The following is a 16,009-nucleotide window of genomic DNA, read 5'->3' on the forward strand; positions in this document are numbered from 1 at the left end:
TTTCATGTTAGAATAAATCAAGATGGTAAAATTTTTAAATCAGTTGTTAATATGCAGAAATTAAGAGCTTAGTAAATATGGTGAAGAGGAAGTTTGTATAGTATTTGCTCCTTTATAACAGTTGAATGAGGCTGTTTCTGAAATTAAGTCTTCATTGTTGGTCGTTGGTGGGGTTTTTTTTGGGTTTTGTTTTTCTTTTTTTTTTTGGCTAAAGTCTCCGAGAATGGGAAAAGGAAGGAGAGAGTAGTAAAAGGATCTTTGAGTAACATTTTATGAAAATGAACTAGAAATTTAAAATAGATACAGTATTTGATAAGATTTAGTTTAATTTCAGTAACCTGAACTTTGGGTTTCCTGTTTATTAGTTTCTACTTATGGTTATTTTTTGAGTTAAAAGGGCGGAAAGTCTGCTTTGCCTTCATACTTTCTCTTCCAACTCCTTGATTGTCAGCTCCCTGTCTTTAACCAGTTTCCTTTATCACAGGAGAAAGAAGATGTCCCTGTGGAAATGTCGAATGGTGAACCAGGTTGCCACTACTTTGAGCAGCTCCGGTATAATGACATGTGGCTGAAGGTTGGCGACTGTGTCTTCATCAAGTCCCATGGGCTAGTGCGTCCTCGTGTTGGCAGGTGAACATTTCGAGTTAAGAGAGGACAAGGCTTGGTTTGAGACATTTGGTACCAGTAGGAATTCATTACTGTTTAGGATGAAGACCAAAGTCCCTCCCTTGGGAACATTTCCTACTTCCTTTCACACCACACTCTCCCGTCTTATGCCTCTAGCCACACTTCCTCTCAGGACTCCTGTTGTGTGTGTGTTTTTCTTTCTTTCTTTTTCTTTTTCTCCTCCTGCCATTTACTGAACTCTTCAACCCAGAAATCTCCCTGCCAGCTTCATATGGTGAACTCTTTTTAGCTTAAATTTGAAATGGCACTTCCTTAAGGAAGCCTTTCCTGTCTCCTCTAGACTGGATTAGGTCCCCCTATTACGCATTCTCGGAGCTCTGTGTATTTCCTCTTCCTCAGAACACATATCAGTTTTATTATCAGGCTTCCATACAAGACTACAAATGCCCTGAGAGTTAGAGGCCCTCTCTTTTTTGAGCAAAAAAGTGATATATACCTTTATATCCCCTGCTGCAAACATAGTGCATGAGGCTCAAATATTTGATAAACAAGTAAATGGGTGAAAGTATGATTGGATGGCATAAAGTAGCAGTAAAGGAATTTAGGGAACAGGGCTGGGCAGTAGAGGTTAGTAATTAAGGAAAGTAACTCATTCCAAGAGATCTTGATGTAAGTCCCAGCCCTGTCGGTTTAATGTTCTTAGGCAAATTATTTACCTCTCTGGGCTTCAGTTTCCTCATTGTATTTGTTCGTCATTTAGTAATTGTTTATTATATATGTACTATTTGCTAGGTTCTATAGATATATTTTATAGTATGAACAGTATGAAAAGACAAAATGATAGGATACTGAAAGAGGAACTCCTCAGGTCAGTAAGTGCCCAATATGCTACTGGAGATCAGTGGAGAAATAACTCCAGAAAGAATGAAGGGATGGAGCCAAAGCAAAAACAGTACCCAGTTGTGGATGTGACTGGTGATAGAAGCAAGGTCTGATGCTGTAAAGAGCAATACTGCATAGGAACCTGGAATGTCAGGTCCATGAATCAAGGCAAATTGGAAGTGGTCAAACAGGAGATGGCAAGAGTGAATGTCGACATTCTAGGAATCAGCGAACTAAAATGGACTGGAATGGGTGAATTTAACTCAGATGACCATTATATTTACTACTACAGGCTGGAATCCCTTAGAACAAATGGAGTAGCCATCATGGTCAACAAAAGATTCCGAAATGCAGTACTTGGATGCAATCTCAAGAACGACAGAATGATCTCTGTTCGTTTCTAAGGCAAACCATTCAATATCACAGTAATCCAAGTCTATGCCCCAACCAGTAACGCTGAAGAAGCTGAAGTGGAATGGTTCTATGAAGACCTACAAGACCTTTTAGAACTAACACCCAAAAAAGATGTCCTTTTCATCATAGGGGACTGGAATGCAAAAGTAGAAAGTCAAGAAACACCTGGAGTAACAGGCAAATTTGGCCTTGGAATACAGAATGAAGCAGGGCAAAGACTAATAGAGTTTTGCCAAGAAAATGCACTGGTCATAGCAAACACCCACTTCCAACAACACAGGAGAAGACTCTACACATGGACATCACCAGATGGTCAACACTGAATTCAGATTGATTATATTCGTTGCAGCCAAAGATGGAGAAGCTCTATACAGTCAGCAAAAACAAGACCAGGAGCTGACCTGGCTCAGATCATGAACTCCTTATTGCCAAATTCAGACTTAAATGGAAGAAAGTAGGGAAAACCACTAGACCATTCAGGTATGACCTAAATCAAATCCCTTATGATTATACAGTGGAAGTGAGAAATAGATTTAAGGGACTAGATCTGATAGACAGAGTGCCTGATGAACTATGGAATGAGGTTCATGACATTGTACAGGAGACAGGGATCAAGACCATCCCCATGGAAAAATGCAAAAAAGCAAAATGGCTGTCTGGGGAGGCCTTACAAATAGCTGTGAAAAGAAGAGAAGCGAAAAGCAAAGGAGAAAAGGAAAGATAAGCATCTGAATGCAGAGTTCCAAAAACTAGCAAGAAGAGATAAGAAAGCCTTCCTCAGTGATCAGTGCAAAGAAAGAGAGAAAAACAACAGAATGGGAAAGACTGGAGATCTCTTCAAGAAAATCAGAGATACCATGGTAACATTTCATGCAAAGATGGGCTTGATAAAGGACAGAAACGGTATGGACCTAACAGAAGCAGAAGATATTAAGAAGAGGTGGCAAGAATACACAGAAGAACTGTACAAAAAAGATCTTCATGACCCAGATAATCATGATGGTGTGATCACTCATCTAGAGCCAGACATCCTGGAATGTGAAGTCAAGTGGGCCTTAGGAAGCATCACTATGAACAAAGCTAGTGGAGGTGATGGCATTCCAGTTGAGCTATTTCAAATCCTGGAAGATGATGCTGTGAAAGTGCTGCACTCAATATGCAAGCAAATTTGGAAAACTCAGCAGGGGCCACAGGACTGGAAAAGGTCAGTTTTCATTCCAATCCCAAAGAAAGGCAATGCCAAAGAATGCTCAAACTACCGCACAATTGTACTCATCTCACATGCTAGTAAAGTAATGCTCAAAATTCTCCAAGCCAGGCTTCAGCAATATGTGAACTGTGAACTTCCTGATGTTCAAGCTGGTTTTAGAAAAGGCAGAGGAACCAGAGATCAAATTGCCAACATCTACTGGATCATCAAAAAAGCAAGAGAGTTCCAGAAAAACATCTATTTCTGCTTTATTGACTATGCCAGAGCCTTTGACTGTGTGGATCAAAATAAACTGTGGAAAATTCTGAAAGAGATGGGAATACCCGACCACCTGACCTGCCTCTTGAGAAACCTATATGCAGATCAGGAAGCAACAGTTAGAACTGGAAGGAAGCAACAGTTAGAACTGGAAGGCAAACTGGAACAACAGACTGGTTCCAAACAGGAAAAGGAGTACGTCAAGGCTATATATTGTCACCCTGCTTATTTAACTTATATGCAGAGTACATCATGAGAAACTCTGGCCTGGAAGAAGCACAAGCTGGAGTCAAGATTGCCGGGAGAAATATCAATAACCTCAGATATGCAGATGACACCACCCTTATGGCAGAAAGGGAAGAGGAACTCAAAAGCCTGTTGATGAAAGTGAAAGAGGAGAGTGAAAAAGTTGGCTTAAAGCTCAACATTCAGAAAATGAAGATCATGGCATCTGGTCCCATCACTTCATGGGAAATAGATGCGGAAACCTTGGAAACAGTGTCAGACTTTATTTTTTTGGGCTCCAAAATCACTGCAGATGGTGACTGCAGCCATGAGATTAAAAGACACTTGGTGTTTGGAAGGAAAGTTATGACCAACCTAGACAGCATATTGAAAAGCAGAGACATTACTTTGCCAACAAAGGTCCGTGTAGTCAAGGCTGTGGTTTTTCCAGTGGTCATGTATGGATGTGAGAGTTGGACTGTGAAGAAAGCTGAGCGCCGAAGAATTGATGCTTTTGAACTGTGGTGTTGGAGAAGACTCTTGAGAGTCCCTTGGACTGCAAGGAGATCCAACCAGTCCATTCTGAAGGAGATCAGCCCTGGGATTTCTTTGGAAGGAATGATGCTAAAGCTGGAACTCCAGTACTTTGGCCACCTCATGCGAAGAGTTGACTCATTGGAAAAGACTCTGATGCTGGGAGGGATTGGGGGCAGGAGGAGAAGGGGACGGCGGAGGATGAGATGGCTCGATGGCATCACTGACTCAAGGGACGTGAGTCTCAGTGAACTCCGGGAGTTGATGATGGACACGGAGGCCCGGTGTGCTGCGATTCATGGGGTCGCAAAGAGTCGGACATGACTGAGCAATTGAACTGAACTGATAGATACATTAGTGCATAAAAGATACAACTATCCTTAGTCTCCTGGACCTTTTTTCTAGTAGGAAGGCAAACTGCAAACATGAGTAAATAAAGTATATGGTACGTTAAATTATGATGTATGCTATGGAAAGAAATAGAGCTGGATATGGGAAATCGGGAGTGCCATGGTCAAAGTAGGGTGTTCAAAACTTTACACAGGCTGATGTGTAAAGCCTCACTAAGAGTTCACAGTTGAGCCAACATTTGAAGGGACCAAGGAAGTGAGTAATATGAATATCCAGGGAGAAAGCTTTCCAGGGACAGAGAACAGCCAGTGCAAAGACTGGAGAGAGAAGCATGCCTGGGCTGTTCAGATCAGAGCTTGTGACAAAGGGAGTGGGCAATACCTGAGTTAGGTAGGAAGTACATGAGCCAGGGGATATAGTGCAAATTGTGTGAGGCTCAGAAACTGCTGAAGGGACTTGCACCTTTACTGAATTAAATGAAATACCATGGATTATTTTAAGTGCAAAAATGACATTTTTTTCCCCCTCTGCACTCCATGGCATGTATGATCTTAGTTCCCTGACCAGAGGTCAAACCTGTGTCTCCTGCAGTGGAAGTGTAGCATTTTAAATACTGAACCACGAGCGAAGTCCCCAGAAGTGACATCTGACTTAGGTCTTAGCAGAAAGGCTCTGTCTACTGATTATTAAGAATAGATTGTAAAGAGTCAAAGGTAGAAAGGCAAAATCTGCTAGGAGGCTGTTGCAATAATCTAGGCAAGAATGATGGTGTCTCAGGCCAGTAGTCAGATCCAGTTCTACAAATTAGATCCAGTTTTGAAGGGTTGAGTTGAGAGAATGTAGTCCCTGGTGGCTCAATGGTAAAGAATCTGCCAGTGCAGGAGACGTGGGTTTGATTGCTGGGTTGGGATATCCTCTGGAGAAGGAAATCGCAACCCCCTCCAGTATTCCTGCCTTGGAAATCCCATGGACAGAGGAGCCTGGTGGGCTGCAGTCCATAAGGTTGCAAAGAGTTGGACACGACTGAGCAACTAAACAGCAACAATAGCAGCAAAGTGTCCAGGAGAGAGAGAGGAGTCAAGGGTGACTCCTGCATTTTGATCTGAAGAACTGAAAGTGTATATTAACTGAGATGAGGATGCTGCTTCATGTCTGGAACCTTGAGACTTTGGGAACAGTAATAATATCAACCTTATGATATGGTTCTGAGAAATAGTACAGTATCCTGCACAGAACAGTCAGATGTTTTTATTTTTTTCTAGTGAAATGATCAGTGGCTTTCATTAGATTTTCATGAGGTAAAGGGGTATTAGATCTTGACCTACAAGAAGGTCATGAACCATTGCCTTAAAAGCGTGTCTGCCACTGATGTGATCTGACCCCAAATATTGAGGATCTGTGTGTTTATTCAGCTCATAAGTCCAATTGATAGATGCTTTGTATCTCAGGAAGAAAACTTGGGAGTCAGTTTAAACTTTTAAGTTGTATTCTTTGGTATTATGTTTAAAAAAATGTTCACTTCTTTTTTTCCCCAAATATCTTGTCATATGTTTAAAGGGGGAAAAAAAGAACCAAGAAAATTGTCTTATTATCAAAATAGTCAGTGAAACTCCTCTAAATATAGCATACCATTAAGTTTTTGGTTAGCAGAATGTTTGATACATTAAGCCTTCAGGAATGAAATCCATCAGAATTCTAATTTAATGGAATTTTTCCATTTTTTCTCCCAAGAATTGAAAAGGTATGGGTCCGAGATGGAGCTGCGTATTTTTATGGCCCCATCTTCATTCACCCAGAAGAGACGGAACATGAGCCGACAAAAATGTTCTACAAGAAGGAAGTGTTTTTGAGTAATCTGGAAGAAACCTGTCCCATGACATGTATTCTAGGTATGTATTCATACTTTTCATTTAATCACACTCATTCCACAGTTGAGTCATTGCACACTTTTTCTGTCCTGGACACTGTTCTAGGTGCTAAGTATATAGCAATAAAAAAATAAAAATCTCAGGCTTCTCAGGCACCTAACTGTGTGGAGCAGAGGCTGGGGAGCCAGTTAGTAAATTAAAATTAAATATATAGAACATCAGGTAGTAATTAGGGCAATGAATGAGAATAAAACAGAGTACGAGGATAGAGAGTAATGTTGCAGGGAGGTTCTGGTTAGGTCATATCATCAGCAAAAGCCTCTCTGGTAGGTGACATGAGAGCAGAACCCTGAAGGAAGTGAGGAAGAAAACTATTCAAATAGCTGCTGAGATTTTACTCCTTTTAGGCACTGCAAACATCAGCTGCAGAGACCTTGAGGCAGAGTATCTGGGTGTGTTTGAGTCACAGTAAGAAAGCTTACTTCTAGTAAGGAGACAAAGGGAGCCTAAAGGGAAGACTGAAGTCTTTGGTTAGAGTGACTGCAGCTGTGCAGGGGGTCTGGTAGGGAATGAGCCCTCTCAGGTGACTGGGCCCTAAGTCATGGTAGGTCATGTGCAGGGATTGAGCTTTAACAGATAAGAGTTCTTATGAGGAGTCTGAACAAAGAGGCATGTGAGCCAACATGTGTATTAGAGGAATCACTGTGGCTGCAGTATGGGGAATTGTTGTAAGAATAAGGTAGGAAGCAAGGAGAGCAATTAAAAGACATACTGTCTCTGTTGGATTAACCCTAGTAGTGTTACTGTTCAATTCCAGAAACATGAAGGTCTTGCTTTGGCTTCTGTTGAGTCATCCTCCTGAGTGTGCAAAGTGCCATTCTGCTTCTGAGATATAGTTACATGATTCATATACTGTCACCATTTTCAGCTCTTGGGTTTCTTCTGGCCCCAAAGTAACTCGATAACTTTTTACACTAGCTGCTACCTACGTCTTTTTGAGTGGTTTTCCAAAAGGTTACTAGTTACAACTTTATATTGATTACCTATGGTTGTAAAGTTGAAGAAGCTACCATGCTTATGATCAAAAGGAAATTTGCAAATTAAAAAATATTTTATTTATATATTTGGCTGCCCTGGGTCTTAGTTCTGGTGCGCAGGATCTGCCGTCTTTGTTGTGGCATACAAGACATTTAGTTGCAGCATGTGTTCACTGACCAAGGATTGAATCTGGGTCCCCTGCAGTGGAAGCACAGAGTCCTAACCACTGGACCACTGGGGAAGTCCCTAAAAAGTATTTTACACTTAGACTTCGTCTGGTTGCTTTAATGTTTATCTATATTGTTCTTTGGTGCTTTGAATTTTTTTCAGAATTGAATATGGTAATCATGTCTGAATGGCCAATAATTCAGTACATTTTCTCTTCCACTCTGGGGAGAGACAACAAAGGCTAGTGAAGTTATTAAATCCTTCTTGAGTTTCTGCAGCAGAGGTCTTCCTTTTTACTTGTGCTCTGGAGCTTTACTTCTAGTGAGGAGACAGAGGGAGCCTAAAGGGGAGACTGAGGTCTTCTTTGGTTAGGACAACTGTATCATTGATTGTTTCTTGGTTATTTTCCTAGCGATGACCCTGGGGATTACATCTTAAACTTATGAAAATCTGATTTTCATATACACTATACAAAAAACTCTGTTCCTCTATAGCTCCATCCCTCTCCTTTGTGTTATTGTCAGAAATTACCTCTTTATACTTTGTGTGCCCCGTTATCATAGATTTATAATTATTGCTTTATGCATTTGTCTTTAAAATCATATAGGTTGAAAAAAAGAGAATTTGCAAACCAAAAATATATTGCCTTTTATATTTACCTATGTAGTTACCTTTACTAATGTTTTTTATTTCTTTGTATGACTACAAGTTATTATCTAATGCCTTTTCATTTCAGCCTACAGGACTCCCTTTAGCATTTCTTTTAGGACAGGTTTGCTCACAAGAATCTCTTCTCACCTTTTGTTTATCTGGAAATGTCTTCGAGTTTTGAAGGGTATTTTTGATGTATATAGAATTCTCCATTGGCAGTTTTTTCTTTCATGTCTTTCATCACATTTGGGAAATTTTGGGCCACTGTGTCTTCAGATATTTTTTCCTGTGCTTTTCATTTTCTTCACCATCCAAGACTCCTACTATGCCTATGTGGGTCATGCTTAATGGTGTGCGTTGGATCTCTGAGATGCTCTTCATGTTTCTGTATTCTTTTTTTCTGTCTTTCTCAGACTTTTCATTTTAATTTTCCTATCTTCAAGGTCATTGATTCTTCTGTGTGTTGTTGAACCCTTCTAATAAATTTTTCATTTTAGTTATTGTACTTTTTAGCTTCAGAGTTTCTATTTCATGGTTACAACTTCTGTCTCTTTATTGATTCTCTATTTGGTGAGACATCATTCTGGTTTCTTTTAGTTCCTTGTCCTTTAGCTCTTCTGGTGTATTTAGGACAGTTGATTTAAATTCTTTGTGTAGTAAGTTCAGTGTCTAAACTTCCTCAGGGACAGTTTCTGTTCATTTTTTTTTTTATCCTGTGAATGGGCCCTACTTACTTGTCTCATGCATGCCTCATAGTTTTTATTGAAGACTGGATATTGTGAATATTACCAATATAATATAACTCTGGAAATGAGATTCTACCCCCCTCCTTAAGTTTTTGTTGTCACTGCTTATTGTGAGTTGTTATTGCTTGTTTAGTGACTTTTCTAAGCTACTTTAAAGACTGTATTCTTTGTTGTGTGTTGTCACTGAAATCTCTGTTCTACCAGCTTAGTGGTCAGCTAGTGATTTAACAGAGAATTTCTTAAGTGCTTGGATCCAAAAAAAAAAAAACCCACCCCAAATTCCCAGCCCTTGCAACTGTACAGTGCATCTTTCTGGAGCGCACATTCAGCACTCAGCCAGAAAGTTCACAGCTCTGCCTTTATACTTACCGCTGCTTGTGCAGGCCTTGACAGTCAGCGGAAGCTGAGGACCTGGGGCCTTCTCAGGTCTTTGCTGAACATGCACCTTGCCCGTAGCATGTGCATGGCTTTCTAGATTTCCAGGAATATGTGGAAGCTTCTCAAAACTCTTATTCCCCAAACATCTCACTTCCCAGTTTTTTCTCCCAGGGTTTTCATCATGTCTACTGTTTGCCCCAACTGATATCCTTTGCCAGACCCAGCTGGTGGCAGCTATGTTTTCAACAAAAGCACCATAGCCACTTCCCTGCTACTTGGAAGTTAGGCAGCAGTTTGGAAAAAGTAAAATTGTATCCATCTCTCACATCAGCTTCAAAATAAATTCCCAGATAAAATATAGGCTTAAATGAACACAGAAGTAGTAAAGATACCAAAGGAAAGTGATGGGGAAGAAATTTTTATAATTCTTAACATCAAACCCAAAAACCATATAAGAAAGATTGATAAATTCAACTATATAAAAGTTTTAAATGTTTGGCAGAAGCAAAGACAGGTGACAACTTTGGGAAAATACATGCAGTGTATATCATAGAAAAAGATCAGATTTCATTCATATATGAAGAATTATTAAATAATTAGAAAAAAAGATCACTATCCAATAGGAAAACAGGCAAAGATTAATAGAGAGCAGAGAGAAGTGGTTCTTAAAATATGCACAACCTAAGCCAGTAGAGAAATGTTAAGTTAAAATTACCCAGATGCTACTTTCTTAAAAAAATTATCAAATTGTCAAAGATTCATATGTTTACTAGTTGACAAGAATTTAGGGAAGTGGCATTTGCCCATTTTGTGGTGGGTTTATGAATTACCATCACCTCTGTGAAAGGCAAATTTGATAATACCTACAAAAATTAAAGTGTATGTACCCTTTGACCCAGCTTTTGTACTTCTAGATGTTTATTCCTCAGGTGTACTCATTCATGTGCAAATTGGTATATGTCTTAAAGTATGTCAGTCTTGCTTCAGTGAGAGAGCAAAAATTTGGAAAAGAAACTAAACATCCACCAGTAGGGAACTAGTTGGATAAATATACTAATACCAGCAGTGATCCTTAAAATGTATTATTTTGCACCAAAATTTAGGTGTAAAACAATATGAGTGATATGCTAACCATTCTAAGTCCCACAACTGAGACCCGATGCAGCCAAATAAATTGTTGTTGTTCACTTGCTCAGTCGTGTCTGACTCTGTGACCCCGTGGGCTGCAGCACACCCACTGACAGTATTGTACAACCATCAGTACTATCCATTTCTAGAACTTTTCATCATCCCAAATAGAAACTCTGTACCCATTAAGCAATAACTACTCATTTCCATCTCTTCCAGCCCCTTAATAAGCACTATTTTACTATCAGTCTCTATGAATTCTGGCTATTCTGGGTACGTTATGTAAGTGGAATCATGCAAAATTTTTCCTTTTTGAGTCAGATTTATTTTACTTAGCATAAATAAAAAATTCTCAAAATTCGTCCATGGTGTAGCATGTATCCAAATTTTATTCCTTTTTGAGGCTGAAGTTTTTTATTGTATGTATATGTAACATTTTGTGTATTCATTCATCTGTTGATGGACATTTGGGTAATTTCTATATTTTGGCCAGTTGTAAATAATGCTGTTGTGAACATTGGTGTATGTGTATCTGAGTCCCTGCTTTCAGTCATTTTGTATATTTACCTAGAAGTAGAATTTCTGGATCAATTTTCAGTTCAGTTCAATTGCTGAGTCGTGTCTGACTCTTTGTGACTCCATGTCCACAGGCCTCCCTGTCCTCACCAACTCCCGGAGTTTACCCAAACTGATGTCCATTGAGTCAGTGATGCCATCCAACCATCTCATCCTCTGTCGTCCCCTTCTCCTCCCACCTTCAATCTTTCCCTCCATCAGGGTCTTTACAAATGAGTCAGCTCTTCACATCAGGTAGCCAAAGTATTGGAGTTTCAGCTTCAACATCAGTCCTTCCAATGAACACTCAGGACTGATCTCCTTTAGGATGGACTGGTTGGATCTCCTTGCAGTCCAGGGGACTCTCAAGAGTCTTCTCTAACACCACAGTTCAAAAGCATCAGTTCTTCAGCGCTCAGCTTTCTTTATAGTCCAACTCCCACATCCAGCTGTACCATTTCACATTAGCAGCAGTGACATATAGTGGTTCCAGCTTCTCCACATCCTTACCAACACTTGGTATTTTCTGGAAGTTTCATTTGGCTTTTTTCCCTTTGTAATAGCCATCGTAATGAATGTGAAGTGGTATTTCAATTTTTATTTGTATTTTCCAAATGATTAATGATGTGAGTGAGCATCTTTTCATGAGCTTATTGGGTATTTGTATATCTTCTTTGGAGAAATGTCTATTCAGATCATTTGCCTGTTTTTTGAGTTATTTATTTTGTTATTTCCGATTTGTCGGAGTTCTTTATGTATTCTGGATATTAGACTCTCACAAGAGATATAATTTGCAAATATTTCCCACTGTTCTGTGTGCTGTCTTTTCACTTTGTGTCCTTTGAAGCACAGAAGTTTTTCATTTTGATGAAGTCTAATTTATCTTTATTTTCTTTAGTTGCTTGTGATTTTAATGTCACATTTATGAAACCATTGCCTAATAGAGGGTCACAAAGGTTTATACCTATGTTTTTCTATAAGAGTTTTATAGTTGTGTCTCTTACATTAAGGTCTCTGATCCATTTTGAATTAATTTGTGTATATGGCATATAGTAGGCTTCTAGCTCCATTCGTTTGCATGTGGTAAATCCAGTTGTTCCAGCACTGCCTGTTAAAGTCTATTCTTTCCCCAGTTGAATTGTCTTGACACCCTTGTCAAAAATCAGTTACCTGTAAAAACTCAGTTATATGGATTTATTTCTAGACTTTTAATTCTAGTCTATTGATCTGCATATCTGTCCTTACATCTTATACCCTTTAAATCTTCTAATTTTAATCATTTGAATGTATTAATTTAAAGGTTTAAAATAATTGTTATCTATGACCACAGTAACTCCTTTAATTTCTCTCCAAAATTTTTCTCTTTCAGGAAAATGTGCTGTGTTGTCATTCAAGGACTTCCTCTCCTGCAGGCCAACTGAAATTCCAGAAAATGACATTCTGCTTTGTGAGAGCCGCTACAACGAGAGTGACAAGCAGATGAAGAAATTTAAGGGACTGAAGAGATTTTCACTCTCTGCTAAAGTGGTAGATGATGAAATTTATTACTTCAGGTAAAGTTGAAAAAACTAAAAAAGAGCACTTCAGCTCCTTTGATATCAGTAAAACATATCAAAATTGCATAGTCCACGGTGGGTTTTTATTGTTTTTTATTAGGTCTTAAACTAGAGCAATAGACATTTCAAACAGAACATATTAATTAATTTAATTAAATATTAAAGGAAAATCCTCACAATCTGCTGAGATGTGGTGACTGCTGGATCAGTCCTCTTTGTGTAGACTTCAATAATTGTAATATGGAGGCAGAAATCTTTGACTCTGGTATGCATAATCTATTAAGAGATTGTGTAGTTCTGTGAACTGCGAAAGTTCTTCTTAGTATTTATAGGCAACTAGATCTTAGCTTTCAGTCCAGTGCTTTTGTTGGGTATTCAGCAGAATCCCTTAAAAACACACATCTGAGAACTTCCCTGGTGGTCCAGTACTTAAGAATCCACCTTTCAATGCAAGGGACACAAGTTCGATTCCTGGTCAGGAAACTAAGACCCCACATGCCACAGGGTGACTAAGTTCGCACACTGCACTAAAGATCCCGTATGCCTCAACTAAGACCTGATACAGCCAAATAAATAAATATTTTTTTAAAAAAGCAAGCATCTGTAAGTAGATGTGACTTTATATGTTTTAATTATTTCCCTTGTGGACTTAAAGAGTGGACATTGCACGTTACAGAAAGTTGGTTCTAGGTATTAAGGCAGAACATTGCTTTCCAATCCATCCTGGAGTAGTGTCAGGTGATTTCATTTTATTTATTCATTTATTTTTATGTCCCTTCTTCTAGAAAACCAATTGTTCCTCAGAAGGAGCCCTCACCTTTATTGGAAAAGAAGATCCAGTTGCTAGAAGCTAAATTTGCTGAGTTAGAAGGTGGAGATGATGATATTGAAGAGATGGGAGAAGAGGATAGTGAGGTCATTGAGCCTCCCTCTCTACCTCAACTTCAGACTCCCCTGGCCAGTGAGCTGGATCTCATGCCCTACACACCCCCACAGGTGAAGGTGGCGGCTTCCTGTTACTTGTCTTATTCCTAGCTCTGGTTTGCAGTAAAAAGAAAGGAGACATCCAGCCCCTCCATTATGGGAGCTTCAACCTAGAATTCTTCAAGAAGTAACAGATTTTTTTATTTTTTCCTCTCTTGATGCCACTAATAATTTAAAATGTAGTATCTTTATTAAAAAGTTTCATAGATAGCTGGCTTTGGTGGCAGGTTTAGTTAGAAAGCTCTCCTTGTCTTGCATTGAAAAAAAAAAAAAAAAACAATGAGGAATTGCATCGTCCTCTTACTCTAGCTTTTATTGCTCATACCTTTTTAAGTCTCTTTCTTTAGGACCCCATCTTTTGGTTAAGGTGATCCCTATAGGTATTTTCTTCTCATTTAGAATTTTCTCAAGCCTTGATTGTGAGGTCACCATTATAGATTGCAGTCATGGAATTCAGTGGAACTTCCATTTTTCTTATATGGTCAGAGGCCAGAAATAGCTGTGTTTTGAATAAGAAAATGAACTATAAACTGAAGATGTCTGTAGAACAGTAGCTATTAAATTGCACATTTTTGGCTTACAAAAACCTTTAGTAATTGACGAGATGCAGTGTTCTGATGCATTATAAGAGCTTTCTGTCTTACAGTCTACGCCCAAATCTGCCAAAGGCAGTGCAAAGAAGGAAGGCTCCAAACGGAAGATCAACATGAGTGGCTACATCCTGTTCAGCAGTGAGATGAGAGCTGTGATTAAGGCCCAGCACCCAGACTATTCTTTTGGGGAGCTCAGCCGACTGGTGGGGACAGAGTGGAGAAACCTTGAGACAGCCAAGAAAGCAGAATATGAAGGTAAATAGAGCATAGGCACAACTGTCTGAGCTTTGTAAGCGAGGGGGTGTTTTCAGCAGTGCACGAGCTTAGGTTAAATCTCTTGTTCTTACCACTTGCACATGAACTTTGTGTTGGGGGCTGTCTCAAGTGGCTCCCATCCAGCAGTTTAAGGGTCAGCCTTGTCCCAGCTGAGCAAGTGCTGCCTCTGACTTGGCCTCTGATCCTAGTGTGTTGGTTTTTTTTTTTTTTTTTCCAAAAATTTCTCAAATATTTAGCTGTTTAAAAAATTGCATGATTTTTTTTCTTTTATTAAATCCTGTAAGCACACATGTGTTGAGCTGGGGAATGATTGTACAAGGATGTTAGATACAGTTTTAGTTAAAATTTCATCTGAAATGGGGCTTTTAAAATCAGTGATCTTCTATTATGGCTCTTGACAAGCCATATAAACTCCAGACTGAGGCTTGGCTGAAGCACCTGGTTTTCTACGCCTTTCCTGGCCTGTGCTGCATTCATAGCTACTTTTAAGGTACTTGGGTACTCTTTGATAAAGCTCAACTGCCTTCATTTTTCTTTTACTCTATAATTAAATTATTTAGGGCTGTGAGCTATCATTCAAGGATTTGGTGGTTCATAGCCATTAGGGACAGATACTAAATAGAGATTTTTTGTTTTTTAATATTAGGCATGACTTAAATAAGGAAATGAGTAGTAAACATTAGGTTAGGCAGGATGATTGCCCTCAGAGCTATATTTTTTTCATTTGGAATTGTATACAATGCTTCATGTTGACAGTTATAAAGCCCTCTCTCAAATAACCACAGTGATCACCATTACCCTTCTTGACAGGGTCCAAACCCATTATTTTTCAACAACCATAAATAAATTAATTATCAAGGCTGCCTCCTTTATTAAACTTTATGGAGTTTCCAAAGAAACTCCTTTTTTAAAAGAAAAGTTTACTCCTTTGATTTTTTATATAGTTGATTTTTAAAATTATCTGACAGGCTTCCCCAAGGATCTTCTGTAGAACCCTAATCCTACAAGATGTTCAGCCAGAAAAAAATTGTGGCAAAAGCAGTTTGAGAAGCACTCCAAACACTTCTCTCTTGGAAACTTACAGTGCATATTGCCATATTAAAGTCTTTAAACGTGCAGTTAAGAACCTGTTTTTTTCCCACCTGGCATTTTCTGAAATTGATCAGGTATTTATGTAATATCTGCTAATATCCTGAGGAACTAATATTTCATGGAACATTCTTTGAGAAATCATAGTCAGTTCTATAAGAACCTACAACCTTGGAGAGCATTGGTATTAGTTAAGACCCAGATATATCACTCAGTTGGAGGAGTGTTTCAAACGAAGCTCACATGGCTATAAAGCCTGATCCAGGACAAAATGAAGCCAGTACTGCTCGGCTGGTTACTTAGAGTGTGAACAAGAGCGAGAAATGTGTCTGGAGATAACGTAAAAATGCTGGAGCCAAACTGAAGAGAAGGAAGAGTGACGACTTCTGGGAAATTCTCCCAGATTTTAAGGGGAGTCTGAAATTCAGTGAGAACTTAGCGAGAGGAGTTATGTGACTCACCAGTGTCTGCCTGAGAC

At 39.1% G+C, this 16,009-nt stretch overlaps 1 protein-coding gene across 39 annotated transcripts in view; it reads left to right on the forward strand.

Annotated features, from left to right (window-relative positions):
• Positions 1-16,009, forward strand: part of PBRM1 (polybromo 1) — a 108,718-nt gene that overhangs the window by 79,189 nt on the left and 13,520 nt on the right. For all 39 annotated transcript variants that reach the window (XM_070776530.1, XM_070776533.1, XM_070776519.1 and 36 more), the window contains 5 exons: positions 485-630; positions 6,233-6,390; positions 12,403-12,586; positions 13,375-13,585; positions 14,220-14,421. In XM_070776530.1, coding sequence (XP_070632631.1) covers positions 485-630; positions 6,233-6,390; positions 12,403-12,586; positions 13,375-13,585; positions 14,220-14,421 — 901 coding nt within the window. The remainder of the gene's footprint in view (positions 1-484; positions 631-6,232; positions 6,391-12,402; positions 12,587-13,374; positions 13,586-14,219; positions 14,422-16,009) is intronic.

The sequence above is a fragment of the Bos indicus genome, chromosome 22, assembly GCF_029378745.1.
Source record: "Bos indicus isolate NIAB-ARS_2022 breed Sahiwal x Tharparkar chromosome 22, NIAB-ARS_B.indTharparkar_mat_pri_1.0, whole genome shotgun sequence".
Classification (NCBI taxonomy): Eukaryota; Metazoa; Chordata; class Mammalia; order Artiodactyla; family Bovidae; genus Bos; species Bos indicus.